General features: G+C 40.2%; 2 protein-coding genes across 2 annotated transcripts in view; both read right to left on the reverse strand.

The window, feature by feature from the left end:
* Nucleotides 1-27,542, reverse strand: part of LOC109430221 (3-hydroxy-3-methylglutaryl-coenzyme A reductase) — a 168,583-nt gene that overhangs the window by 74,181 nt on the left and 66,860 nt on the right. The window lies entirely within an intron of this gene.
* On the reverse strand, nucleotides 18,721-24,117 carry LOC134291198 (uncharacterized). Its single transcript, XM_062858672.1, has one exon. It carries the CDS (start codon nucleotides 24,115-24,117, stop codon nucleotides 18,721-18,723), a length of 5,397 nt encoding a protein of 1,798 aa, XP_062714656.1.

Here is a 27,542-nt window from a genome sequence, read left to right on the forward strand (position 1 = left end):
GTAGACTTGTCAATGAACGGGTGGTTGGTCCCCAGAGCGTCAGGGTCACGAGTTGAACAAACATACAGCCGGAATGGCGCGGTATCTATCTGTCTGTACGATGCCGATTAGATGCTAGTTACGAAACTTTACATAACGCTAATCAGGTATATCTGAATCACACCACGGCGGCGGTCAGGGTGGAGAATGTGGTCCCGGATACTAGAATTTTGAAACCTTCAAATATATATTCGCGTGTATAGAGTAGTGTCCGCAGCACACGAGCGAGCAATTAAAAGCATCTGCTTAAGATGCGGATGAGTTTGATGAACTTGATTTTCTATTGTTTGGGAAATTAGACTGAGATGGAGTTTGACATTTAAATTGTTGTTAACTATCGATATCTATTGAGAAAAAAAAGATATGTGAATCATTGCTAGAAGTCAGTGGTTGTAAAACTAGGAGCCACGGACCACAATTAGATTTCGAAAAGATTTTGTACAACTCGCGAATCGATCTGGTTGCTATTGTAAGTGTGATTAGACATAAAGATTTGTTTCTTCGAAGTTTTGAAACAATCTAACATAGTCTACGAGTGCATTTAACCATATATGTGAAAATATATTCAACAACTTTACATCAGAAAATACTTGAAAAATACGAAAAATATAACAACTTTTTTTTTATTATTTTTCTAACACAAAAAAATCGGTAGGAAACTGAAATCTGGGTCTCGTTGAACATATCTCTTCTTCTAAATGGCCTAATGTAACTAAATTATACATGATTTTTTTTGAATATTCGTATCTTCGGTTAATATCAAAAGAACTTTGATCTGTTCACAACTGTTTAAGAAATTGATTGTGATACATTAGATGTTAAAGGGTCTCCAGTTAGCCTAGTAGTTAAGGCTATGGATCGCCAATCTGGAGACGGCGGGTTCGATTTCTGTTCTGGTCGGGAAAAAATTTCTCGACTCCCTGGGCATAGTGTACTTGCCTCACAATATACAAACTCATGCAATGGCAGGCAAAGAAAGCCCTTCAATTAATAACTGTGGAAGTGCTCGAAGGACACTAAGTTGAAGCGAGGCAGGCCAAGTCCCAGTGGGGACGTCGAGCCAAAAAGAAGAAGAAAAAGACTTTAGATGCTAGTTTTATTTGAAGTTAGTCAAACGTATCTAAAATGGCCAATTAAGATTGCTTGAGCTGAACTAAGCTGACTGCTATACTGCCTGCAATCGCATAACTGTCCCATAGTGTCGCATGTGACTAGAAAACCCAGAAAAGATGGGTCAGATTTGCGATTTGAAAGCAATTTGTCTAATAGGTATAAAAAAGTTTTATTACTTTATAATTCCCAGCTTTGGTCAATGACGTTAAGAACTGCTACTATTAATAGGCATAGAATGCCGTATTGACGTGTATCAGTTTTCACCAACCTTCGTCAGAACGCATAATTTAAGAGTGAAAACTCGCAGGTGTTCGAATATATTAGTCTTTGATTCCCAAAATTTGCTTATTTGCATACCCCCAAGCCTGTTATAAGTCATTATGAGAAACACACGCAAGACAGCCAGCCAGCCAGCCGGCAAGCCCAAGATTCTCTCAAGACTACTGCAAACACACGCTCTGGGATCACACTTTCTTCAGGGGGGAGCGGTTCCGCGCCTAGCAACAACGTGTGATTTGCGTGATACTTCGCTTACCTTTGGCTGGACACAGCGGCCATGGCCGGGCGACCGTTGGCCATGACACCTGAGTATAGCACAGCCTCGACCGGTCTTAGGCTGTTAGTTAGCATATGGAATTAGTGCCACTTTTTTGGCAAAGACAATATTTTTCGTTGGCAAATTTCTGATCGAAAAGCAGGAAGTAGATGCTTTTTTTTGCACGGCTTGGCAACGGGATCGAACCAGTCCAGCTGGGGGGTTCGGGGACACTCGAGATACGGAGAGAGAGGAAACCGGTTTCCCCGTGTGTGACAGATCAGACTTGGAGGCAGACAAGTTTTTAGGCGGATAATTTGGTGTTATTTGCTTTTCACCGTTGGGGGTTCGAAGATCGAACCGCGGTTAGATTTGTATTTTATTGGAAATTTTACCTTAACTGCCAAATTTCTCTTATCTGTGCCGCAAAATCTTAATTATGTGATTTATGATTCAAATTTTAGAAGTATTAAAGGATTAGATTTATATTGTTGAAATTCACATTTATAAAGACTTGTGAGAACGAATAGATTATGCAAATGAACAGTGTATGCAACTAAGTCAAAACGGATCATTTAACACCGTAAAAACGTAAAAATTAGACTCTACGATTCTGATTACCGCCCAACGATAACGGGTTGGGCACAATTGTAGGTTTTTGTAAAGAGAATGTTATGAATTCAAATATACAAGAGATTTTTAAGAGATTAAAGTGCGAGAAGGCAAAAGAGCACAAAAATCATTAACAATCGTTTACCATGGTTTGTTCCATCTTAGTTCATCTTCCAATTTTGTTGCATTTTCTCAATCTTGATTTACACGACTTTTTTACGCGATTTTATTTTGCACGACTTTTTTTACACGATTTTATCGAAGTTACGCGACTTTTTCTACGCGATTTTGGTCATTTGCGAAGGGCAAATCGTGTAAAAAAATTTACCTTGGATTTTTTTGCACGATTTCACAAAATTACACGAACATTTTTTTACACGAATTTGTTTTGTGCGGACACATCCATCGTGTTAAACAGAAGTGAGTGTAGTAGGCAGATTCGCGCGATGTTTTGAAAATATGTAAAATATTCAAACATATTTTTTCTACTTTAGGTAATCAGATAAAAGCGCAACTTGCGGAAGCAAAGATGCATGCCACAATAAGTACAAGTGTAGGTGAGTACAGCATAAGTTCCCAAACTTTTCTGGTGTCAAGATTGGGAACCTTTGCTGTAACATATACTTTTTACGTAATCTTTTATCATATAGGCATTTACACATGGTAGTTTGAAAAAAGAATACTCAAAAGCAATGCAAAATTTAGTCGTAATTCAGTTTGATCTTGACTTCTGAATCAAAATACAAACTACGCGCAACAATAATATTCTAATAGTTATTTATGTAACGAGTTGCAAAAAGTTGATTTTTTCAGTACGAGTCGTACATTTATCCAACGAGGCTTGCCGAGTTGGATAAATACGAAAAGTGCTGAAAAAATCGAGTTTTGCAACGAGTTCCATACAAAATTTTATGCAATGATTTTTTCATAATGCAACTCATTTGAGTTGCACAATGTTCATAATGCAACTCAAATGAGTTGCATTATGAACATTATACAACTATTTTTCATTATGTTCATTCAGTTGCATAATGAACCAGTTCGGGAATAATGGTCAATATGATACCAAAATGAGTTAAAAAAATGTAAATTATGATACTGAATTGCATAATATGTATTTGTTGTGACCATCACAACACAGAGTACCCGAGTAGAGGTAAAATACTGACGATCAAAATATGATATTGGTATGATTGATATAAGAGATAAAAGATCTGAAAATAATACCTGAAAAATGTTCCTGGAACATCTGAACAGTATCAAAATTTGATATTTGAAGATCATACGAATAGCTCGCTGCTATTGGTTAGATCTTACAAAATCTAAATATGATTTGATGATGATGTTCCAGGAGTAAATTTTTGATTTCATGTTTAGATCTTTTATCTCTTATGTCAATCAAACCCATATCATTTTTTTTATCTCCATATCAAAATATGCTATTATTGAGCTCTTTTCCTCTACTCGGGTAGCAGCTATAATTTGTACCATCATCTGTGCTAATGCTCAGTGTTTATGACAACACTAAAAATATAGAAATCGAACTCAGACACGTTCAACATAGTTCTGATTTGTAGTCATGCACCTGAAGCAGAAGCTGAAAGAGCCCTCCCTCAGCGTCACTATATCTACACCAACCCACCCACTACTATGTATAGCTTTAGAGCCAGTTGCTTACAAGGCTCGCTTTTTTTTATTATTTACTTATCTCACCAATGATCCCCCTTGAAATTTCCAGCATTAGTCGGTCTGAGCTTTCCGGATAAAAAAAACCTCAACTTCATATTAAAATTAACAATATTGTCACATATTTGGCAAGCGCAAATATTCATACGTTTTCAGCATGAAACTACTACCTCCTCGCTGCTCATCCTCAGGCCTCGGCAACCACTAAGACGAAATGCGTGGCGTGTGTTGCCGATGACGATGACGATAGCACCATCGGAGAGAGATACAAACGCACAGATATTTCTGATGGGCAGGGCAAAAGCAAACCAAGCAGCTGGACGACTGCGCTGACTCTGGTTGCTGACGAACGTGGATGGATTTTTTAAGTGTTTTCACTGGTTTTGTGCCCGTGATTCCGGGTTGAAATAGCCCAACGGTGTGACGGCATCCGCATCATCAAAGTAAACAAACAAACTACGAAAAGAAGGCACAATTCGTTCGAAATGCCTCAGAGCAAAGGTTATACATACCGGATGACGCGGGGAAACAAACAATAGTAGTTCAAACAACGTGTATTCGCTCCACAACGCGAAGGTGTTGCAAATGAGCCATCAAATGTGGCAAAAATAAAAACCCCACACGTTTGTGATGCAAATTGGCTGGCAAAGTTGACACATGCGTGACTATTTTCAAATGTTGCCATTGTTTGAGAAGATGTACTGCTGATTTATCCGTGCATGTGTTAACCCTTGTCTGCCATAATTATCGAGATTTTATTTCGACACCAACGGTGTTAGTTTCCTTCGGAGGAAAGAACTCACAATTTGGGAGTTTTTTTTTCAATTAGTGGGATCTGATCCCAGATCCTCTTCTGTGAGAAAGTTGCATCTACACAAAAATAGCTTAGGCATGGTGTACTAGTTACGTAACGCAAAAATTGACCATTTCATACCCCCTTTCTCTCCCCATGTAACGCTTTTTGTATGAAAAGCCAAACATTTTTGTATGGATCGTAACGCTGAGCTAGACTCTACGCTAACTATTACGCAACAAGGTGCAGAATGAAGATTTTTACTGCACGAGTCGTACATTTATTCAACGAGGCTTCCCGAGTTGGATAATTACGACAAGTGTTGTGAAAATCGAGTTCTGCACCGAGTTGAGTACAACTTTTGTTTGTAACTTAATAAATTACCGCTTGAAAATAGTTTTTAATAATACTTTTTCATCAAGCTGCACAATGATTTTCATAGCCATGTTTAAAAGCGTCTGATCATGGCAGGTTTTACTGGGCAGTGTTACATTTTTTTTTTTCAAAACTGCGTCCAGAAAACTGAAAACATTGCTGTAATGGTTCATTCTTCTTCTTCTTCTTGGCGTAACATCCTCACTGGGACAAAGCCTGCTTCTCAGCTTAGTGTTCTATGAGCACTTTCACAGTTATTAACTGAGAGCTTCCCCGATCAGAAAGGCATAACAAAATTATAACCGATTGAGTTATTTATTTCAAAGATTTTTCATATCAAAATGAGTTATAAAATTCGCCGGTTAGGTGTTAAAATAACAAAAAATATAACTAAACTTGCTCTAGTAATAACATGGTTATAACAGGTGTTGATACAATTTTAACAAATTTATAACATCGTGAGATATAATAAATATTGGAATGATCAAAAAATTATAACACATTTTGTTATAAATCAGATATAAATATATTGGGTAAAAATTGAGTTGGGTAAATTTTAACTCATTTTTTGGGTAATTTTTATTTAGAGTGTTATTTATTTTTAGCGAAAAGTTTTTTGTATAAAAAACTTGCCCCACGTAGTATTTAAAAAACCCTCACCCAGACGGGAATCGAACCAAGGACGCCAGCCTCCATCTGAAATCCGGCGCCTTTATCAATGAGGCTATTTCATCACTTGAAGTGAAGGGTGGTATATGATCAAGTGGTTCTTCGTTTTGGCGGCTGATCTATAAATAGACTCATTTGTCCAACGTACATGGGAGAGAAAATATGACGTCACATAAAAATGTTCAATTGATCACAATGACGTCATCTTAGGATATAATAACAAAAGTGGATATAATTAAGTTATAATTGTAACTCAAGAATTTGCTCGGCATTTTGGCTTTATCTCATGATTCAGACCAGAATAGGTGTCGTATCTTAATCAAAGTTGTAGAGATAGTTAATGGCTCTTAAACAGTGAAAATAGTGGTATTTCACCTTCTGTTGGTGCAAGCGAGTAATTAAATTAGAACATTTTGACATGTGTTATTAAATAATTATCTAATGTTCCTCACCATTAAGGAAGTTCCTGCCTATGGCACAGTTATGTAGTAGTCTTGTGATTGGAAATGTCACCGCTTCGTGGCGTTAGTGTGCATTTCTGGAGATTGTCAGATTTGTGAAATAAAAAATAAGTGTTAAAAGCACATATTTAACCTTACATGATACAACACAACAATTAACATGTTAGTATGCATACTAAAGCAATTCTTCGTTCGCTTTGCTTGGTGATCTCAAATAATGTTTTTATTTTCAGCAGTTAAACAAGAAATTCCCCCACTAGTCGAAAGCACCTATTCGATATCTGCTTCGAAATTTGCTCAAAATGCATGACGATGTCCATCAACATTTTGGTAAAAAAATAACCTTCTGCTATTTTTTTTATTTTATTGATTGGTTTTTGAAAAGCTTTTAACAGAGTTTCTCATTTTGAACTAATGCACAGATTATCACACTTTGATTTGATTTCAGTTGAGATTCTGTTTCATTGAGTAAATCCTATTTGAATAACCGCTTTCAAATTGTGGAAGTTAAAGGAAATCATTGAAGTCCGATTGGTATTCTATCGCGAGTGCCACAAGGATTGGTCTCAGGACCATTGATGTAAGCCTTATTTTTCAACGGCCTTCCATCATCTTTGAAAGTATGTAATACCCCTGATTTTTTTTTTTTGCACGGGTCTGGTTTTTGGTATAACTCAGTCAATTTTTGACCGATTCTCATGAAATTCTGTACACGGATAGTAATATTGGTGTCTACTTGTGTACAAAATTTCATGAGAAACGGTTAAAAATTGACTAAGTTATACCAAAAACCAGACCCGTGCAAAAAAAAGAATCGGGTGTATCCACATGTTTGCAGATGATAAGAAGCTGTATTTCTACGGAATTATTATGGACGAATTGCATGATAATGAAACGTGACTAACGACATGATGTGACGAAATTAGATATAAATTTCAAAGCTCCACAAATAATTTGTTATCAATCAATTCTTCAAAAACTAAGGAGTTTTTAATTTGCTAATTGATCCAGCTTGTATTGTACAAGGTGGCTGAGTATAAGTGACAGCTCCCACCCGGCGGCTGCAAAAACAGTTTTAGCCAAGGTGCACACCGTGTACAAACTATACGAGCGCGGTCTGGCGCGGTCAGATGCTGCGCGTTTCGAACGCAGCTGGCTGAGAATCCAAGATAAGCGCGACAATATCTATCTGAGCTTTTTTAGGGTCTGTTCCAATTGGCGTAAAATTAATCTTTACTTAAATTTGACAGATCGATAATTATTTCCTTTGGATTACTTTCAAGTTTTAGTGTCGAACTGTCAAATTTAAGTTAAAATAAATCTTAATTCGCGAACTGGAACAGACCCTTAAAGGTCTGGATCATGATTCAAACTTGTTGAAACTACTGTATTTTTCAAGCACAGTAGCACCGCACAGCGGCGTAACTGCGTACCAAACACCACCTGTAAAATGTTCATTTGACATAAACTGCATTTTCAAAACTATAACTGAGTTTGTTATAATGTTCATATAAAGATGGCCCAAATAAATGTATTTGTATTATAACTAACCTTGTTATAATTCAGATATAATTAAATCAGAATTTCAAATCATTTTTGTCAAATATATCTAATTATAACAAACGGTGATATATCTATCAACAGTTGATATAATTTTGTTACATTTTTGTTATGCCTTTCTGATCGGGTCCTCTGCCAATGACCATTTTGCATGTGTATATCGTGTGGCAGGCACGAAGATACTCTATGCCCAAGGAAGTCAAGGAAATTTCCTTTACGAAAAGATCCTGGACCGACCGGGAATCGAACCCGTCACCCTCAGCATGGTCATGCTGAATACCCGTGCGTTTACCGCCTCGGCTATATGGGCCCTATAATCATTACGCAACGCAAATCAGTGCTGTAATGAACCAAAGGTAATTATTTTTAAATTGCTCTTTGATTGTTGTGAGCTGCAATTACTTTCTGCTAACATTTTTATCGCTTCAATATTAGGCCAGCATCAGAGCTACAATATTAATTTGCAAATTAGCAGACTCCAGGAGTCCTCATGAAAACGCATTGGCGAAATTACCCCAACTTCTTCTAGGATGTAAAAAAAAACTTGGAATGTCCTCAACCAGTTCCATGTCGTCGGATGACCGCAACCAATGCTTAACTCCTTCAATTTTCTGCAATACTGTTTGCTAACAAGTGTGCATCCATTTTTATCACTTCACGAGGAACGACAATGTCCACCTGCCCCAAACACGTGTCACTTTTCATATTTCCTTCGAACAATGCAACGCTACCGTTTTTTCCGCCGAACAATGCAACCTGATCGAGATCCCCATCGCAACTCGTGCCTGCGTAGTCGTGCGGCTAGTGTCACTAAGCATTTAGTCGTATCGTGCTAGGAGCGGGTTCGATTCCCGCCGCAGCTGTCAGGATTTTTATTCGGCTGTGCCAACTGGGCGTTGCATGCTAGTCCGTTGTCTAGTGTCGTTCTTCCTTCAAAGAGCGAATAGCTCATTGGAAGTGCTAAACGTGTCCGTGTCTTTTTTAACTCAAATATCGAAAAAGCAATAAATAATTTAAAAAAATGCAATAAAAAATGACTAAATCTATTTATATAAAAATGAGTTTGAAGTTCCTTTGAGGCAACAAAACTCAAGAACGGATGTACCGATCAGCATGACTATTGCACGATACGATTCGTATTCATGGTGGCTGTGTTTATGAGAAGAAAAAGTTACGAAAAACAACTAAAAAATTAAGAAAATTGCTAAAATACTGATCTTGTATGAGCTGGGAAGAAAATCAACAGGACCGAAATGAAACCAATCTAGAGTGCGGTGCATCAACGACTTCAACAGTTGTCAAATCACCTTGGCAAGACAAAGTTTGCCGGGACAGCTAGTCTTCTATCTTCTATATATATAAAAATGATTTTGAAGCCCCTTAGAGGCAACAAAACTCACGAACGGCTGAACCGATCGGGATGACTCTTGCAGGGTTTGATTCGTATTTATTGTGGCTGTGTTTATAAGTAAAAAAAAGTTACGAAAATCAACTTCAAAGAAGAGCAATTGTGAAATTACTGAAATTGTTATGAGCGGGGAAGAAATTCAAAACAATCACAATAAAACCAATCTAGAGTGCGGTGCCAAAATGACTTCCCAGCAGATGTCAAACAATCACAATCAAAATGGCAGTACAACATCTGCCGGGACAGCTAGTTACCCATAAAAATGCAGGAAAGTATGAGGCGGTGAAATGCTGAATCGCACTTATATGACTGAAAAGGCGGCATAACTATATGATTGCTATTGCCCGTCGAACCTGAAAAAGAAATAATATCTATGTTTGCATTATACCGGGCGAATTCTTGGCTCTGTGGTTTGCCTAGAACCGAATCGATGCAGTTGCGGTGCATCGTATATCGGAAACTTCGGCAGCCTTCTGCCGCTCCAGTTCCTCAATCCTCTATGCGGCTTAGCCGCATGGTTTATGCAATTTTGTGACTCAAAACGCATTTAAGATTATTGCTCGTTTTTGAGGATAATCTATTTTTCTGTTTATTGCATTTTTTGAACTTTTTTTTGCATTTTTTATATTTTTTCATTGTGAATTTTCTAAATTAGTATGGAAAATCTAATTTATTTATGGAAAATTCTAAGTTTTCTGGTGGCAAAAATACACTTTTTTATTGCAATTGTTGATTTATGTATTGCATTTTTGAAGTTTTTTATTGCACGATATTTATTTATGGAAACTTTTGATTTAATTATGCATTTTTTTATTTGTTATGGAATTTTTGTTATCTATTACTGATTACAATAATTTATAAAGAATTTATTTATAAAGAATAATCACTTGTTTATGTGTCGTTAACAGCGTTCGGAATTTTCGCTCATTCTCACGAAAATAGAATTGTCCCTCACGCCAATTTTCAGCGAAAATCTGGCTTGAAAAATCTTCCACACTCCCAAAGGTGCGAGAATTTCGTTTGCCCTTTGTCGGCCGATTATGTTGTCTTTCCTTGACTCATATGACGCCGACGATGGTTGGTTTTATGCAGTATACACCCTCTGTGTGGTTGGCGTGGTGGTCTGGATAGAGTGCGCGTGTCGCGGTTGTTTTTAGTAATGTTCCAGGTTCGAATCCCATCGCGGGCACAATTTTAATTTTAATCTGCTTTGAAAAGATTTTCGCGAGAAATTGGTGAGTGAAAATTAAACATAACGAAAAGAAATTATTCGCATGGTGAAGCGATTTTCAGTTATCACTTATCGCTACTCTTAAAAAAAGTGTTGAAGGGGAAAAGTGTTTGTCAAGCAAATTAATGAAAATAAGCTCTCCCGCCGCTGTGAGAACAGCTTATTTTCGTATCGCTGAAACAAAAATTACGAACCCTGGTCGTTAATATTTCAGCCGTACCAATTTACTTAAACATCATAAAATTAATTAAATCACTATAAATTTTCTTCTTATTAATTATGTCACGTTAAGTTGAAAGTTTTTCGAAGCTCATAATATAAATGCTCCAAATTTTATTGCATTCGGTTCATTGAATCCGGAGATATAACAGCTCAAAACTGGCTATAGCATGATTACAACTTTTTCTAGAATCTTTAAGTTCATTTAGAATAGTTCGATCTTTCCCAAATTTGGACTATTGATATACAACTACACAAAAACCTCCATTTAGGTAACGAGTCAGGACTGCCTAAATATAATTTCTACCTAAATAGATTCATTACCTCAATAAATTCAGTTCATTACCTAAATGGAATTGAAGATTGAAAAGAAGTTTTAGAAGGGCGAGTGGCCTGGAGATTTAAAGAGGGCCATGCGGGAGTTCAGAGGAATTTCATTGGAGTTTGAGGAGGGGGGGGGGGTCAGAGGCGTTGCAACGGGGGAGGGGGGGTGCTTCAGGAGTATGTTCGATGAGTTTCAAAGGGGAGTCATGGGACATGGGATCCGTTGGGGTTTCAGGGAGATTATGAGGGCATCTCAGGTGCGTTACATGGGGTCCGACAGGGTTTTAGAGGGATTTCGAAGGCATTTCAGAAAGCTTCAGATGGTTTTTGGTGATTTCTAGGTGTTACTTAGGCGTTACGAAGGTGTTTTCGGTGGTTTCTGAGGGTCTCAGGTGCGTTACATGTGGTCCGAGGGGGATTTTAGGGGGATTTTGGAGGCACAGCTTCAGATGATTATTAACGAGTTTCAGAGGCGTTACTCAGGCGTTATGAAAGCGTTTTCGGTGGTTTCTGATAGTCTCAGGTGCGTTACATGGGGTCCGAGGGGGTCTTTGTCTTAGGGGGATTTCGACGGCATTTCAGAAAGCTTCAGAGGATTTTTGGCAAGTTTCAGAGGCGTTACGAAGGTGTCTTTGGTGGTTTCTGAGGGTCTCAGGTGCGTTACATGTGGTCCGAGTGGGTTTTAAGGGGATTTCGAAGGCATTTCAGAAAGCTTCAGATGATTTTTGGCGAGATTCAGAGGCGTTACGAAGGCGTTTTCGGAAATTTCGGAGGGTCTCAGGGGATTCGAGAGTCTACAGTTTCTGAAAATAAATTTTGTATCACAGCTCTTAAGTAAGCTTCAGGGAGTTTCAGCGGCACTTTATAACGTTTCCTTACCGTTTCAAGTGGTTTCAGAAGAGATTCAAGACGTTTCAGACTATTTACGATTGAAGAACAGGTGATCTATACTCAAGGGAGCTCTTAGAGATTTTTAAACAAACATTGAACTTACCATTTGTCAGCACAAAGTTGCATGAGGCTGTGCAAGCATTACTTTTATTCAATCTTCAAATTTAAGCACACAAGTCAGGCATGTATTAGGATTCGATGACTTATGCTCAAGAAACTTCTTAGGAAACCTTAAACAGTCCCAAATCAACCCAAATCCCCCCCCCCTCATTGCTCCCCCTGAGCACGCACTAAACTCCCCTTAACACGTGCAACTTAATTCCCTTAAACCATTAACCTTATCCCTAATCTAAAACACTTCAAATGCTCTGAACACAATCAGATTACATTTAGGTAACATTACCTAAATGGGGGAACCTAAATAGATTTTACCTAAATGGATTCGACCTAAATGGAGGTTTGAGTGTAGTTGATTTACTTACAGTGAACATTTGAGAATAATTGATGCACTTTTTGCATCTCGCAACTAGTTGAACATTTTTTGAAAAGTGAAAATTTTGCCTGCCCTGATCATTTTGTCTATCCCCTGTATGTTAACAATTTTCAATATCGCTCACGCAAAAGGCTCGCCAGGTTAAGCTCCACGTGATATACTCACTACAGAGAGCATGGGCTTGTTGCAATCGGATTAGTAGCGAACGTCAACATTGCAGGATTATTCTCCGGCATTCTCGCGGCATGCCCTGGCCACCATATCCCATCAAATTTAGCCACTTTCAAGATATTGGGTTCAGAGTATAAAAAATCGAAGATTCAAAATGAAAATTGACATTCACATTTCTTCATTCGTTTTTCACCATATTCATTGTCAGCTGAATGCCTCTCTTTTTTCATTCAATTCCCTATCATGAGTATTTTCTTTCACATCGTAAAATAATCAATTTCTGTTAACAAACGCAAAATTTGACTTGATGAACAAATGGAACAGATGGTTAGTATTCCAATTCATTACTATACTCAAGTTTTGTGATGATTGTAAGTTTAATCGAGAGTTGGGGTCTAGTTTTGTTTCTCAGTGAAAATTATCAGTGACAGAAAAACGAATGAGTAAGTGATAAAATTCATTCATCAAAATTAATTTTATTTTGATTCCTCAGCTGAGAACTTTCAAAATTCACGTTGGTTTCACTTATGAAAATTAAAATTTTAAACTCTGATTAGGTTCTTAGAAGTCTGCATGCAGCATGTTTCACTGGCTGATACCTGATATCCTGAACACTGCCGAAGATCACTTTTAGCACAGCACGCTATTCTATTGCTTGTAGATCTTGTAGACCATGGTCCAAGTCTCATGTCTGTAGAGGCCCACCCTAGGGCCCACCGGTTTTTTTAACCATCTTGTACATTAGTACATTTGATTGAATATGTTTTGAACGTAGTTTCCTCTGAAGCCCATAGTAGGCACAACCTCTACGAAAGGTGCATTTTTTTAATTTGGTACGTAAAGCCAGAAAGAAGAAGAAAAAGACTTACCAAAGTTTATGTTCATACTCTGCTGGACAGGGTGTGCAGACTGTATAGGGATTCCAAATTTACGAAAATTCACACCCAACCCCACTTCCAAACTTCAATCACAATGTCAATGTTGTTTACAAACACTTCGGACTGCATTCTGCGTAACATGAGCATGTGTTTCGTGCCTCTCTTACAAGGGAAGACAAATGCTCGGCTCGTCTTAGTTATGCATATGTAGATTGTATACTTAACAACGTATAAACAGCGGTAAAGTCCTACCCTCCCTCTCATGACTTCAACCGGCATCATCGTGGAGCCAGTCGGCTGTCGACGAAAACGACGCAATCGGATCGCGCAGGAGTTTCATTTGTACTACATTTCTCCACGCTTGCCGGCGTCGTCGGCTGCTGGTGTTTGATAGACCTTGTAACCGATATATTTTTTGCCTGTTGTTCGATCGTTTGGTGCCAGTGTGGAGTATACGGTGGTGCAACGATTATTTGCATAAATAGGTACGCACATTTTTCTCAAACTTACCGGCGCGACGATTTGTTGGTGTCCTATGAATGCTCAACGAAGGGAAGGGATCTAATTAGAGATGAGGAATTGCACCTTAACCCTCTAATACCCAATCCCGCCTTTAGACGGGGTATAGTTTGAGCATTTTTGTAATTTTTGTTTCGTGGAAAATCTTTTTTTTATATTTTTGGCTGATATTTAGGACTGTTCTGTACATCTCAAAATGGTTTTTGGTGTATTTTATAGCGTATTTTCCTTTTTTTTAAATCATTGAAAAATTGATGTTTTAGTCACCTTTTGAAAGTCATTGTTTATTTTGTATTGAATCGCTACAATTAACATATTTTAATTTTTTCCCAAATCATTCTATCCTTGTTTAATAGTTTTAGGAGACCGAATACACTCTAAAATTATTTTCCTTAAAATTACACGGAAAATAAAAATTTCTGTGAAATAAAAATTAAAATAATAATATTTCAACAATAATCATAAAATATCGAAATGTTTTCATCCAAAAAAATCCGTACCCCAAATTGGCTTCCAGGAAAAATATAAAAGTGTGGGGATGTTCAAAAATAAAAATTAGAAAAATCAAAAACTGAAATTCACGAAATCGAGAATTAAAAAGAATCATCTTCCAAAACATGTTTAAATCGATTTTAGATGACGAAAAATGATATTTAGATCAAAATCAAAAATTTGGGTATTAGAGGGTTAAGAGGAAACAAACCATCATCCGTATTGAAAAACTCAACGACAGTTTTTTCACTCATATTTCAATCTGTTAAAATATCACGTACTTATCGTGAGGCAATCGCGACGACCAGATTACATCAAAACAACAACAATCCGGCACTGACGGATCAATGACGTACAACATGACATTACATGACATGACGTACAACATGACAATAATGCCCAACGTGATCCAATGGGAGCTTGCATACAATGTTGTACGTGAAACCCTACAAATGTTCTGGTGACATCCTATTTGAATTCAGTGTTGCAAGTAATTCTGTTAGATTAGCATATTAATCATATTGAACTATAAAGTTGAATTAGCCATATCGATATAGAACATTGACCACTTGTAACGACTTGACAAATGAAATACAGAATCATTATCTACAAAGCAAACCAAAACTGTGTTTAAGTTTTAACACAATCAATGGTAATAAAAATGTATCACTGCACTCTATTTACCATGTAGCTGACAGTGAAATAATTTTCAATAATGGCTTTATGAATTTGAGTGAAAAAACTGCTTTTTAATAGTTGATGATTGATGATGATTGAATGATGGTTATTTGAGCCTTAACTAACTAGTCGATTACTCTTGCCCTCAGTGGAGATTTAAATTTAAATATTTAAAAGGATTGATAATAAATTTAATATTATTCACATGATACAACTTGAAATTAATTTACAAAAAAAAACTACAAAAGAGTGTACCGATAACGTTCGCTATTGCGATTAATTTATAGTCATTAACCCTAAAAGGGATACCTGGGGTCCATTGGACCCCAGGCGCCTTTCAGAGCTCGTCTTTGATGGAACACACTCAGCGAGGTGACGAAACTGAGGCCATGAACCTTTTAGGGTTAAGCTAATACATAATCTTCTCAATGACGATTGTTCGCTGTAATTAGAATAATCATTACAGAACTTACATGAGCAAATGCTGTAATCGCCAGTCGGGGTGACATTGGGCCAAAAATCAAGAAAGATGTTTCCCTCAAAATACTAACATTTATCAAAGTGTTTATCAAAATGTGGACAGCATATGGTAAATATAACTTGCGTTGACCATCCGATGTAGAAAAAAGTCACAATTAGTTAATTCTTCATTAAGAAAACGATGTGAATTTTATGGTCAGGCGTACTGTACTATATCATTGTTTTAAAAAGGCCCAGTGGAAAATAGCTGTACACCGAACATGTAATGAATTGCTTTTTTCTAGGTGTATTGATCAGTTGTGTTGAAAATTAATATGAGTTTTCTTGGTTTTGTATGTTATTTTGCATGAAAATCTTATTTATTGAATCTGTAGTACAAATAATTTATTTTGGGGGTGACTTTGCGCCATATAAAAGCAATGCTATCATTACGAAAACCCTACAAATGGGAAGTAAAACAACTGAGAGTATCCACATTATTTTATGCATAATACGGTGTAATATTTTGGAAATAAATGTTAGATTCATGCAAAATTAAAAATGCACGCATATCAGTTTCTAGGTAGATGATAAATAAATAATACTTCCGTTTTACTTAATACTTAAGGATCAAACTTTAACGTTTGTTTGTCTGTGATGTTATATTAAAGTGATTAAATACTGATAGGTTGTGCGCAAGTATCCATATATTGAATGATTTTGATTTGAAATTTTCTCACATTGAACTGTTTTGTTCGAATTTTAGTGTTTTGCCCAATGTCACCCCCTACAAAGGGTAAAATTAGGCCAGTTTTAATTAAGCTATATCATTGTTAAAATTAAAGTTGAAGCATTTATTCTTTAGACAATTCTAAATATAGACTGTTTCAGAAATTATAAATACACTAACGATAACCTGCCATTTCAATTTGAGCACAATATCCAAAAAAGTTTCTACTAGCTCTTATAGTAAACATGCTAACGAAGCAAATAATACCAATTGTGTTGATGTTTGTGGTAAAAGTTAAAAACATTGGGCTCGGTTAACTAGATTATTAAAATTTGAAGTTGCACAAAGTGGCCAAAAAATGTAGCATAGTAGAAAATAAAAAAATCTCACAGATAAAATATTTAATTTCCAAACACAATAAAAATTGCTGTATCGATAATAAAAGATATTTCTCGATTGGTAAAAGTAATTTTAACTGGAATATTTGATCAAGAACCACCATTACGGGCCTTGTCAAAACAAAAAAAAAAATTTCCAAATATCTCAACAACACCAGTAGCAACGAACGTTAAGGGGCCATTAGACTGTTTGTCATAATGACAAATATTTGCCATCGTAATCCGACATTCATCCGAGGTTGCCATGATTTACGTTGTGTTGGTCATTTGTTGGGCTTGTTTGGCCAAATATTTGTCATGTCTAATCGGACCTTTATTTATTTGCCCTTTTGACATTTTGGAGCAAATTTGATAACTGATCAAATGATTCGCCGTAGCTCTCGTATCGTTTTTTAACCCACTAGCGCCCAGCGATATTTTTTTTAGATCAGAACATCAAACACCCAGTGATCTATTTGGAGATCAGTAGTTTTTTCTCTTACCTTACCGATCAGGCGGTTATAGGACAAAAGGTCGAAAGGACAAAAGGTCGAAAGGTCGAAAGGTCGAAGGGTCAAAAGGTCGAAAGGTCGAAATTGAAAAAAAATAAACTAGGACAAAAGGTCGAAAGGTCGAATTGAAAAATGGATGAAGGGGAACAATGACGATGATACAGAAGATCAAAATAACCATAAATCTTTTCTTTCCTCTTACTTCTTACTTTACATTCTCACTGCAGCTAGGCCTGCATCTTTTCAACCTAGTGTTCTTTTAGCACTTTCGCAGTTATTAATTAAAGGGCTTTCTTTGCCTGTCATTGTATGTATTTTAATATTATTTGATAAGCATACACTATTCCTAAGAAGTCGACAATATTTCCTGATCGGAACGGGAATCCAACCTTTAATTACAGCGGGTTTTTATAATAGTTGGCATTTTCTTAGTACTAGTTCGTTGTAGAATGCATGATTCATTTGAACAATTATTGGCGTTACTACTATTAATTTCTTTAATAGAATTCAGCCTTTTCCAAAGATAAGCTGTTCTTTCTAGTAATGCTTTTTGGCAATTGTTGACATTATTACCATATGTTTTAATAGAATTTTGCCTTCTTTTAAACATAGGCTGTTCTTTCTAGTAGTGCTTCTTGACATTTTTGTCTACTTACTAATAATATATTCGTTTCTAAAATGTTACCTTTTTTTGAAAAATTGGTCGTTCTTTCGAGTTATACTGTCACAGGGAGCATTTAAAAAAACTCGCAATATTTTCTTCAAAGTGATCTCCTTCACTAGCGTAGTTCTGCAAAGTGATGTAAGCGACATTGACAATTTTAGCACATATTAGGTTATTATGCATTAAACGTTTGGTCATTCTTTAAGTTTTTTTGCCTAGATACTATATTACGACTAGATCTTGCAATGAATTCAATAAATAAGTAAACTATTTCAAATCATGTTTTATGTTGTTTTTTTTTTTTAATTTTTTTTGTAGTAACATATTTACAGCTATTGGCGTGACTACCATTATTTTTTCCTATATAATTTTACCTTCTTTTGAATATAGGCTGTTCTTTCTAGTAATGCTTTTTGATAATTTTTGGCGTACTTACTAATAATATAATTGTGTATAATATTTTCCTTCTTTCAAAAATAGGTCGTTTGTTTCGGGAGAATACTGGGCAATCTGACCGACACTGGCACTTTTCGTTTTGCACTTCGACACTTTGTCACTTAGACCGACCGACTACCGATACTTTTGGTGTTTTTCGGACCGTATTAAAAGATTCGATTTGGAGCTTGGTAAAACGCGCACTTTACTGCTTGGTAGTTTTTATTGAACAGATTTGTGTGTTGTTGATGTTGCATTTCATTTACGTACGACTTCTTACTTATGTTTGTGTGTGTGTGGGTTGTGAGTACAATTCAGTGTTTCTCAAGTATGCGAATTCAAGTTTATGGTTTCGTTGAGTCCTCAACATGCCGGCCGCCGTTGAAACCGTCTGTTTCAACCATCCAACTCGCTAGTTGGCGATGTTTGCGACGTGTCCTCGTCTCCGGAATCGATGGGGAGCACCGCGACTTTTGTGATGGCTCGCTTGTAGTCGCCTGCCGCCGTTCTCACCACGACAACACGAACCCGCCCGTCCGAACCGGTGATGGTCTCGACGATGCGTCCGAGTGGCCACTGCAGCGGGGGGTAGTTGTCTTCCTTCAGCAGTACTAGCTGCCCCTTCTTGACGTCCAGGGATGGCCGTCTCCATTTGCTTCGTTGATGTAGCTGGCTTACGTAGTCCCGCGACCAGCAGCGCCACAGATCCTGGACCGAGCGTTGCATGTCCTGCAAACGGGTGACGCGATTAGGCGACAGCTGAAGTAGATCGGGTTCGGGAATGGAGACGAGAGGCTCTCCAATCAGGAAGTGTCCTGGAGTTATGGCGGAAAGGTCGTCGGGGGAATCGGAAATGGGAACGAGGGGACGGGAGTTTAGAACAGATTCGATCTGTGCCACGACGGTTAGGAGCTGGTCCATGGAAAAAGCCTTCTGTCCCATAATCCGACGAAAGTGATACTTAAAGGATTTCACTCCGGCCTCCCATATGCCTCCGAAGTGTGGAGAACGAGCAGGGATGAAACGGAACGTGATCCCATTTCCGGAGCAGTAGTCGGCCCAGTCCTGGGATTGGAATTGCTGCTGGAACTCCTTGCGCAGATTCCGCAGCTCGCGATCGGCCCCGACGAAAGTAGTCGCGTTGTCGCAATGCAACTCGAGGACGCGACCGCGACGGGCAACAAAGCGCTTGACGGCGGCGATGCACGCGACGGACGACAGATCCGGCACGACTTCAAGGTGTACGGCCTTCACCACCAAGCATACGAATAACGCGACGTAGACTTTAACCGACGCACCTCTCCCAATCAGCGGACGAACGAAAAACGGCCCACAGTAATCCATCCCGGAATACGCGAAGGCTCGGGCAGGTCTGAGGCGAACTGATGGTAGAGGTGCCATGATCTGACTTGCAGGTGTTGGGTTGCATCGGAAGCACGTAACGCATTGGCGAACGACCTTACGAGCCAAATCCCTCCCCCGAAGTGGCCAGAAACGTTGACGCATTGTGGCGAGCAGTAGCGACGGGCCACCGTGAAGCGTCTGCAGATGAACGGACCTGGCGATCATCCAGCTCAGTTGGTGGTTGGCCGGCAACAGGATCGGATGACGGGTATCGAACGGAGCGTTGAGATTCTTCAACCGTCCGTCAATCCGAAGAAGTCCGAACTCGTCCAAAAAAAGGTTCAGATTCTTGAGTGGCGATTTCGATGATATGCTGACGGCCTTGTCCGTCTCTTTACGGTGGTACAGGCGAACTTCCGTTGGGAATTCCTGGCTCTGGGCAAGGCGTACCATCGACTTCAGCGCAAAGTCTACTTCTTCCGGCGACAGCGAGGACAGAATGCGTTGGTTCTTTGGAACTTTGCAGTTGTTTCGGAAACGGTAGCAGTACGCAACGAATCGCGTTAGCTTGGCTAACTCGGAAAACTCGCTGAAAATGTTAACGTTTTCGTCTACCAGCGGGAGGGATACCAATGGACGCATTTCTTCTTCAATTTCCGACTTGGTCGGCATCGAAACCGCACACTCCGGCCACTGGTCGACGGGGGAGGTAAGGAACGCTGGACCATGCCACCACAGCTTGTCGTGTAGGATCTGGCTTGGAAGCATTCCTCGGGAGATATGGTCGGCAGGGTTTAGATCGGTCGGTACATGCATCCATGGTGCATCTTTCGTCAGGCGTTGGATCTCTGCGACCCGATTGGATACGAAAACTTTCCAGGTATTCGATCTGGATTTGATCCAGTGAAGTGCGACGGCTGAGTCGGTCCAAAACGTGACTGGTGCAGACAAGTTGGTGTTTGTCAGTAGGTTGTGCACCAACTGACTCCCGAGGAGTGCTGCGCAGAGCTCCAGCCGTGGAATCGACTGTCCACGAAGTGGTGCAACACGAGACTTCGATGTTAGGAGATGCGAGTGGAGCTGCCCAAGCTCGTCCGATGAGACGATGTAGACGCAGCATCCGTAACCCTTCTGCGAGGCGTCGCAGAAGCAGTGGATGAAGTATTGGCTTTGAGTGTTCCAGAGAACTCTTCTCGGAACTTCCAGATGGTGAAGCCGTTCGATGTCAGCACGGTACTTTCTCCACCATGCTGCTGAATCTTCTCCAAGCTCAGAATCCCACGACAGGTTTGCTGCCCAGAGAGTTTGGATGAACATCTTTGCGTTCACGACCACGGGTCCAAGAAGTCCGAGTGGGTCGAACAGTTGGGACATCTCGGAGACGACAATCCGCTTTGTCACGGCAGGCAAATCTGGTAGCGCAGGGACCTTGAACTTGAATACGTCCCGCTGGGGGAACCACAACAACCCCAAGGTTTTGACGGCTTGCGAACGATCGAGCTCTAGCTCTGCCGATGTCTCCCACAGTTCTTCTGGAACATGACGCAGAACTGTTTTGTAGTTCGAAGCCCACTTTCGAAGCACGAAGCCACCGGACTTCATCATTTCGCTCAACTGCTTGCAAGTCTCAGCCATTTTATCATGGTCGTCATCTCCAGTAATCACGTCGTCTACGTAGGTGCCTTTCAATATCACTGGCACGGCCAGCGGGAATCGTTGTCCTTCGTCGTCGGCTAGCTGGTTCAAAACACGAGCAGCATGGAATGGTGAGCTTGCAAGACCGTAGGTGACGGTTTTTAGTTGGTACGTGCGGATCGGTTCCGATGGACTGCCACGCCAAAGAATTTGCTGGTATTTGCGGTCATCTGGGTGGACCCAAATCTGCCGGAACATTTTCTCTGCGTCGGCAGTTATGGCGAAACGTGGCAGACGAAAGTTAACGACAGTGGAGTAGAGCGCCGGCTGAACCGTTGGTCCGACGTACAGTGCTTCGTTCAGCGATATCGAGGCCGCTCCACGACAGGAACCGTCGAATACCACACGCGTTTTAGTGGTCGTACTCTCTGGTCGCTGGATGGCATGGTGCGGGAGGAAAAACTGCGGGCTACGCGACGCGACGGGAACCAACTCCATATGACCCAACCTCTCATACTCCTCCATGAACTCTGTGTAACTGCGACGGAGATCTTCATCGACGGCGAATCTTTTCTCCATTTGTTGGAATCTTCGCAGCGCAGCGGTGTGCGAATCACCAAGCATCGACACCTTTTCTTCCTTGAACGGAAGACGAACGACGTAGCGGCCCGTGTTGTCACGAGCGACGGTGCTCTGGAAGTGGTCTTCGCAGAACTGTTCATCTGGAGTGAGTGCTTTGCCGTCATCGAAGTTTTCAATTTCCCAGAAACGCTGCAGCTGGGTATCGAGCCTGTCTTCGACGCAGATGTGACAGGTCTGGGCTTCTGTTGCTTCGGGCGTTGGCTGCTCTAGCTTTCCACAGACGATGTATCCAAGCACTGTTTTCTGTAGCGTTGGATAGCCAGAGGCGAGCGAGATGCGATCGTGCTCGAGAAGATCGAAGAACAGAGCAGCTCCGATGATGATGTCCACGCCTTGGCTGATGTTGAACTGTGGATCAGCGAGAGGAAGATTCCTTGGGATTCTCCAGCGAGTGACGTCGATGGGGTGGCTAGGCAGCGAGACGGTAAGCTTTGGTAGCACGAGGCAGTCCAACTGAGCAGTGAAGGTTTCGAAACGAGAGGTTAGAGATAGTGTCACAGCGTAGCGGACGTTAACGACGGATTGTCCGATCCCACTGACTGGCGAGTTCAGCTTTGTCCGCTTCAAACGAAGTTTCTGGCAAAGTGCTTCGGAGATGAAGCTCGGCTGTGATCCACTATCCAGGAGGGCTCTGGCGAGAACGTACTGATTGTCGGCGTTTTTCACTTTTATCACTGCTGTTGACAGAATGACTATTGACTGCCGAGGTTGGGTAATCACCTCCGCGCTTTGGCAGGCGGTGGATGGGGAATTGGTAACGAGATCGACCGACGAACATGGGAAAGGCTTACCGCGCGACGACTGCGAACGAACCGACGAGACAGGTGGTGAGGCAACGGCGAGCTCTTCCGGCGGAGAGCTTTCGACATGACTTGGAACGAAGTGCGACATTTGGCATGACTGCGAAGTGTTGGCTTCAGCGGACTTGTTCGACGAAGTCCCTGGTTGTGGACCAGGAGCGGAAGAGAGAGGTGGCAGGTGCAGCAACGAGTGGTGTTTCTTGCCGCAGCTCTTACAGGATCCGCTGGAACAGTTCTTCGCTTGGTGTGTTCCCTTCAGGCAGTTAATGCACAGCCCGTGCTTCTTCGCGACTTCGAACCGTTGTTGAGGAGAGAGCGTTCGGAATTGTTCGCACTGGAACAGGAAATGTGCCTGCTTGCAGCTGGCGCACTTGGGAACATTGTCGGATACAACGTGCGACACGACGGATCGGGATTTGGGATGTTTGATCTCGGATTGGGTGTTTGCCGTTTGGGAGAGCTTAAGGGTTTGTATGATTCGCGATCTTCTGTGGATAAACTCGAGAAGTTCTTGGTACTTGGGGTACTCGTCACTATTGGAAACGGAAGTTTCCCACTCACGGAGTGTGACCGAGTCCAAACATTGGCTCAATCGTTCGACTAAGAAAGCATTCCAGTGGTTCTCAGCACCTTCGAGTTTATCCAGAAGCTGCACGTGCCGATTGAACTCATCGGCTAGATCTGCGAGTCCTTGTGCAGACTCTTTCTTCAGTGAATGGATCGTGAGCAAGGCAGACATGTGCCGCTTGACCAGCAAATTCGGATTTTCGAAACGTTCCTTCAACAAATTCCACGCTACGAGATAGTTATTGGCGGAAATCTCGAGCGAAGAAATGATGCGAGCCGCTTCGCCAGAAAGCGTCGCACGCAAATAGTGCATTTTCTGTACCGCCGTTAGCTGCACGCTCGAATGAATAAGCGAGACGAACAGATCGCGAAAAGAAACCCAATCATCGAGATTCCCAGAGAACTCCTTCAACTTAATCTCCGGCAGACGAACGCTCGACGAGATGGGAACAGCCGAAGAGAGTGGTTGAACAGGAGCGGGGGTGGGTGCAGGTGGTGGAACAGGGATTTTGCTTTGCAATGACGCCTTCAATTCGAAGTACAAGGTTTGGAATTCTTCCCTCTCTTCCAAGAAATCTTCCTCAGCGTCTTCCAAAACCTCAATTTCCTCCTGCGTTTCTTCAAATTCACGCCACAACGCATCAAGGCGTTGAATGCGTATGGGCAATTGACCTTCTTGAGTGGGATCGAACCCGTCGTTAAACTTCTTTATTAAATTTGCGGAACCCAAAATGTTGGACCGCCGACGGTACAGAAGTTTCAATTTTGTTTGTTTGCTAGAAGTAGCCTTCTTCGGAGGCGTCATTTTCGACGATTTCCCTTCACCAAAAAAAGTTTGTCAAATACCTGCTTTTCTGCTACTTGGTGCTTTTTACCCAACTCTCCCCCTTCTGGGTGTTTACTTTCCGTTCGATGTGAACAAAATCCCACGATCCGCTGTTGTTCTGCTACTGCTGCTGCTGTAGCAAACGACGAGATGACGACGACGACGACGAAGTGACGATGATCCACACGTTGATGACTACGCCGACTGGAGCGCAACTGAGGACGATCGACTCCGACCGGCGGTGGTTGTTATTGCGCCGAATGATTGTTCGGCAAGGGCGACGACGACTGATGGCGAACGATCGATCCCGACGGGGAATGCGATGATGACGATGATGGTAACACCGATGGGTGTACGACGACGACGAAGGGAATTGATTGATCCCGACGGGGAATGCTCTTCGCTCAGCCTGTGGACGACGACGACGACGACGACGATGGTGTTTGATTGACCCCGACGGGGAATAATTTTCGCTTCGCTCGGCCGGTGGACGACGACAACGACGACGACGAGTTTGCTGGTTCGAAAATGCCAGGTCACCACCGTGTGATGGCGATGGAAACTGCAACTGCCTCCCGGGTTTCGGCACCAATGTTTCGGGAGGAATCTGGGCACTTGGCGCGACACTGGCACTTTTCGGATGCACTTCGACACTTTGTCACTTAGACCGACCGACTACCGATACTTTTGGTGTTTTTCGGACCGTATTAAAAGATTCGATTTGGAGCTTGGTAAAACGCGCACTTTACTGCTTGGTAGTTTTTATTGAACAGATTTGTGTGTTGTTGATGTTGCATTTCATTTACGTACGACTTCTTACTTATGTTTGTGTGTGTGTGGGTTGTGAGTACAATTCAGTGTTTCTCAAGTATGCGAATTCAAGTTTATGGTTTCGTTGAGTCCTCAACATCGTTCTTTCTAGTTATACTATCACAGCGATTATTTTAAATTTGATTCTAAATATGTCCAAAGAGATCTCCTACAGAGATCTACTTAAATATGAAAAGATGTGAAGATCGACGTTATGTTTTATTTTTTTAATAATCTCTAGTTCAATGTACTTATTAGACATTGCATTTTTGATACTTTATACGTAATTTTTCTATTCGTTTTGACCATTTCTTTTTATTCCATCCAAAAACTCATATTGATTATGAGTGACGCAATGCGAAAAACATTTATGGCGTAAATCATCGCGCTGCAGGTACTTGAATAAATTTGAAATCCGCTTTTCGTACCTAACGAATCCTGGCCTTTCAGTTTTATTACTAACTACAGCCTTCGAGCCTTTGACCTTCCAACCTTCTTCCTCTCGACATTTGGCCTTGTTATTTTTTTTTTATTTTGACCTTTAGACCTTTCGACCTTTTGACCCTTCGACCTTTTGACCCTTCGACCTTTTGTCCTGTCGACCTTTCGACTTTCGACCTTATGACCTTCGACCTTTTGTCATAGATCCGATCAGGCTAAGGCCTGGGTGGCCTCTGCTGTACTTAGTAGCCGTCTCCATTCCACTCGGCCCATGTCTGTTTGTCTCCAATCCCGCACTCTGCGTAGTTTTTTCTCATTGCGAAGAAATGAGGTATGCTGGAAAGGCTAGTGTATTCAGCAAAGGAAGTCAGGTATTCTCCGATGCAGGTAAGACTCGATTATCCGATTATTATAAGTATTTTTATTGCGACATTTATTATATTTTGATGCAAAAACTTAAAATAGATTGTCTTCTTCTATTTAGCCTTCTATTTTCCGGGTTTCTAACCAGATTATTATTATTTTCTGAACGGAAAATAAAAGTACTTTTACTCAGCTTTGTCATTTTGTAATTAATCTTAATTTCATTTGATATTTTTTGCTATCATATACAAGTTACGTAACGAACTATTTATGCTTTATATTTGAAAAGGGCTATGCAATTATAAATCTCGTCCCATTTGCTTTTTTTTTCGGAATGATACAGTGAATAATCCAGAAATTTCGCATGAAATACCATCTGGAATTCCCCCAATTGTAGCTGCTGTAATTCCTTTAGAAATTCCACAATAAATTTCTCCCAAGGGCAACCATCCAGAGATTTTTTCTCCAATTATGAGTTCCTCTTGGTATTACTTCAAAAATGCTTCCTGACTTTTCTTCAGAAATTACTACTGAGATTCCTCAAGCCATTCCTGCTGGAATTCCTCCAGACATTTTCCGGGGATTTTTTAAGGAAATTGCTCCATGAATTCTTGTGGCGATTCCATCAGGAATATCTATTGGAATTCTTCCACGGATTTTTCCTTTGGGAAATCACGAGGGATTCCTCCTAGGTCTAGTCGTGAAATGTTACCTAAAATGACTACCTAAAATACCTCTGAGGATTTTTTTTAGGAATTATTCATGGAGTTCTTATGAGCATTTTTCCTGGATTTTTTCCAAGGGTTCCTATAGAATTTCTTATTGATATTCTACCAGAACTCCTCAAACTTCCTCTTGCATCACGTTGGGAATAGTTCCCTGACGTAGTGTGCGGTTTGGGTCAAACATGACCCTAATGCTGAAGGAGGATTAAGGGAGTTCCTGCTGGAATATCTGCTAGGATTCATCCAACATTTTTTTTTCATGGGTTTCGGTAGAAACAGGATTTCTTCAGATATTCTTTAAGATTCGTTTAGTTTTCATATGTAGGAAGAATCAACCAAAAAAGTAGAACAATGTGGAAATACTGAGATTTGTATGAGCTAGTAGATTCTCAAAACGATCGCAATAAATCCAATCTAGAGTGCGGTGCAAAAAAGAGTTCAACAAACACAAAGTGGCAGAACAACGTTTGCCGAGACAGCTATTTTTCTGATAAAAATAACCAAACAGAATGCACTCTTGGTCCTGATACTATGAAAACGTGAAAAACTAATTCATTTACATTTTTTGCTCCTAAACAGAGCCCAATTAACAATTCTATTGCTGGTTGGATTTGTTTGATTTTTATTACGGAATTCACAGTTTTATGACTACTTTTATCAAAACCATTGATGAAAGGCTTTATAGCATTCTTGAAGCTATCCATAAAATCAAAATTCAAGAATAAACAAACCTCATCAATATGGGTAGTTTATTACCGTTTACTAGTGATAAAACTGCCAGAACTCGTAACACAAGGTCCATTCGATTCGTCACGATATCTATTGGTAGCTAGGCACCACTGACTGGTCATTAGGCCTGTCAACTTTTTCAAAAATGTTCTCTGATTCTCAAGTCCACCCCCATATTTTGATTGGCATCCTAAAAGAGATTACTGGTCAAAATTTCAGCCAAATCCATTGAAATTAAGAGGTGCATCAAATCAATTTTGTGTTTTTCGACTATGTATTTTCGAACTTCAAATATCATAACTACACTAAAATTTGACAAAAATTAATTCTTTTTCC

This window comes from Aedes albopictus, chromosome 1 (assembly GCF_035046485.1).
Source record: "Aedes albopictus strain Foshan chromosome 1, AalbF5, whole genome shotgun sequence".
In the NCBI taxonomy this organism is placed as follows: domain Eukaryota; kingdom Metazoa; phylum Arthropoda; class Insecta; order Diptera; family Culicidae; genus Aedes; species Aedes albopictus.

Excerpts from the sequence above, each read along its gene's own strand:
- LOC134291198 (XM_062858672.1), bottom strand. The coding sequence starts at position 24,117 with ATGACGCCTCCGAAGAAGGCTACTTCTAGCAAACAAACAAAATTGAAA.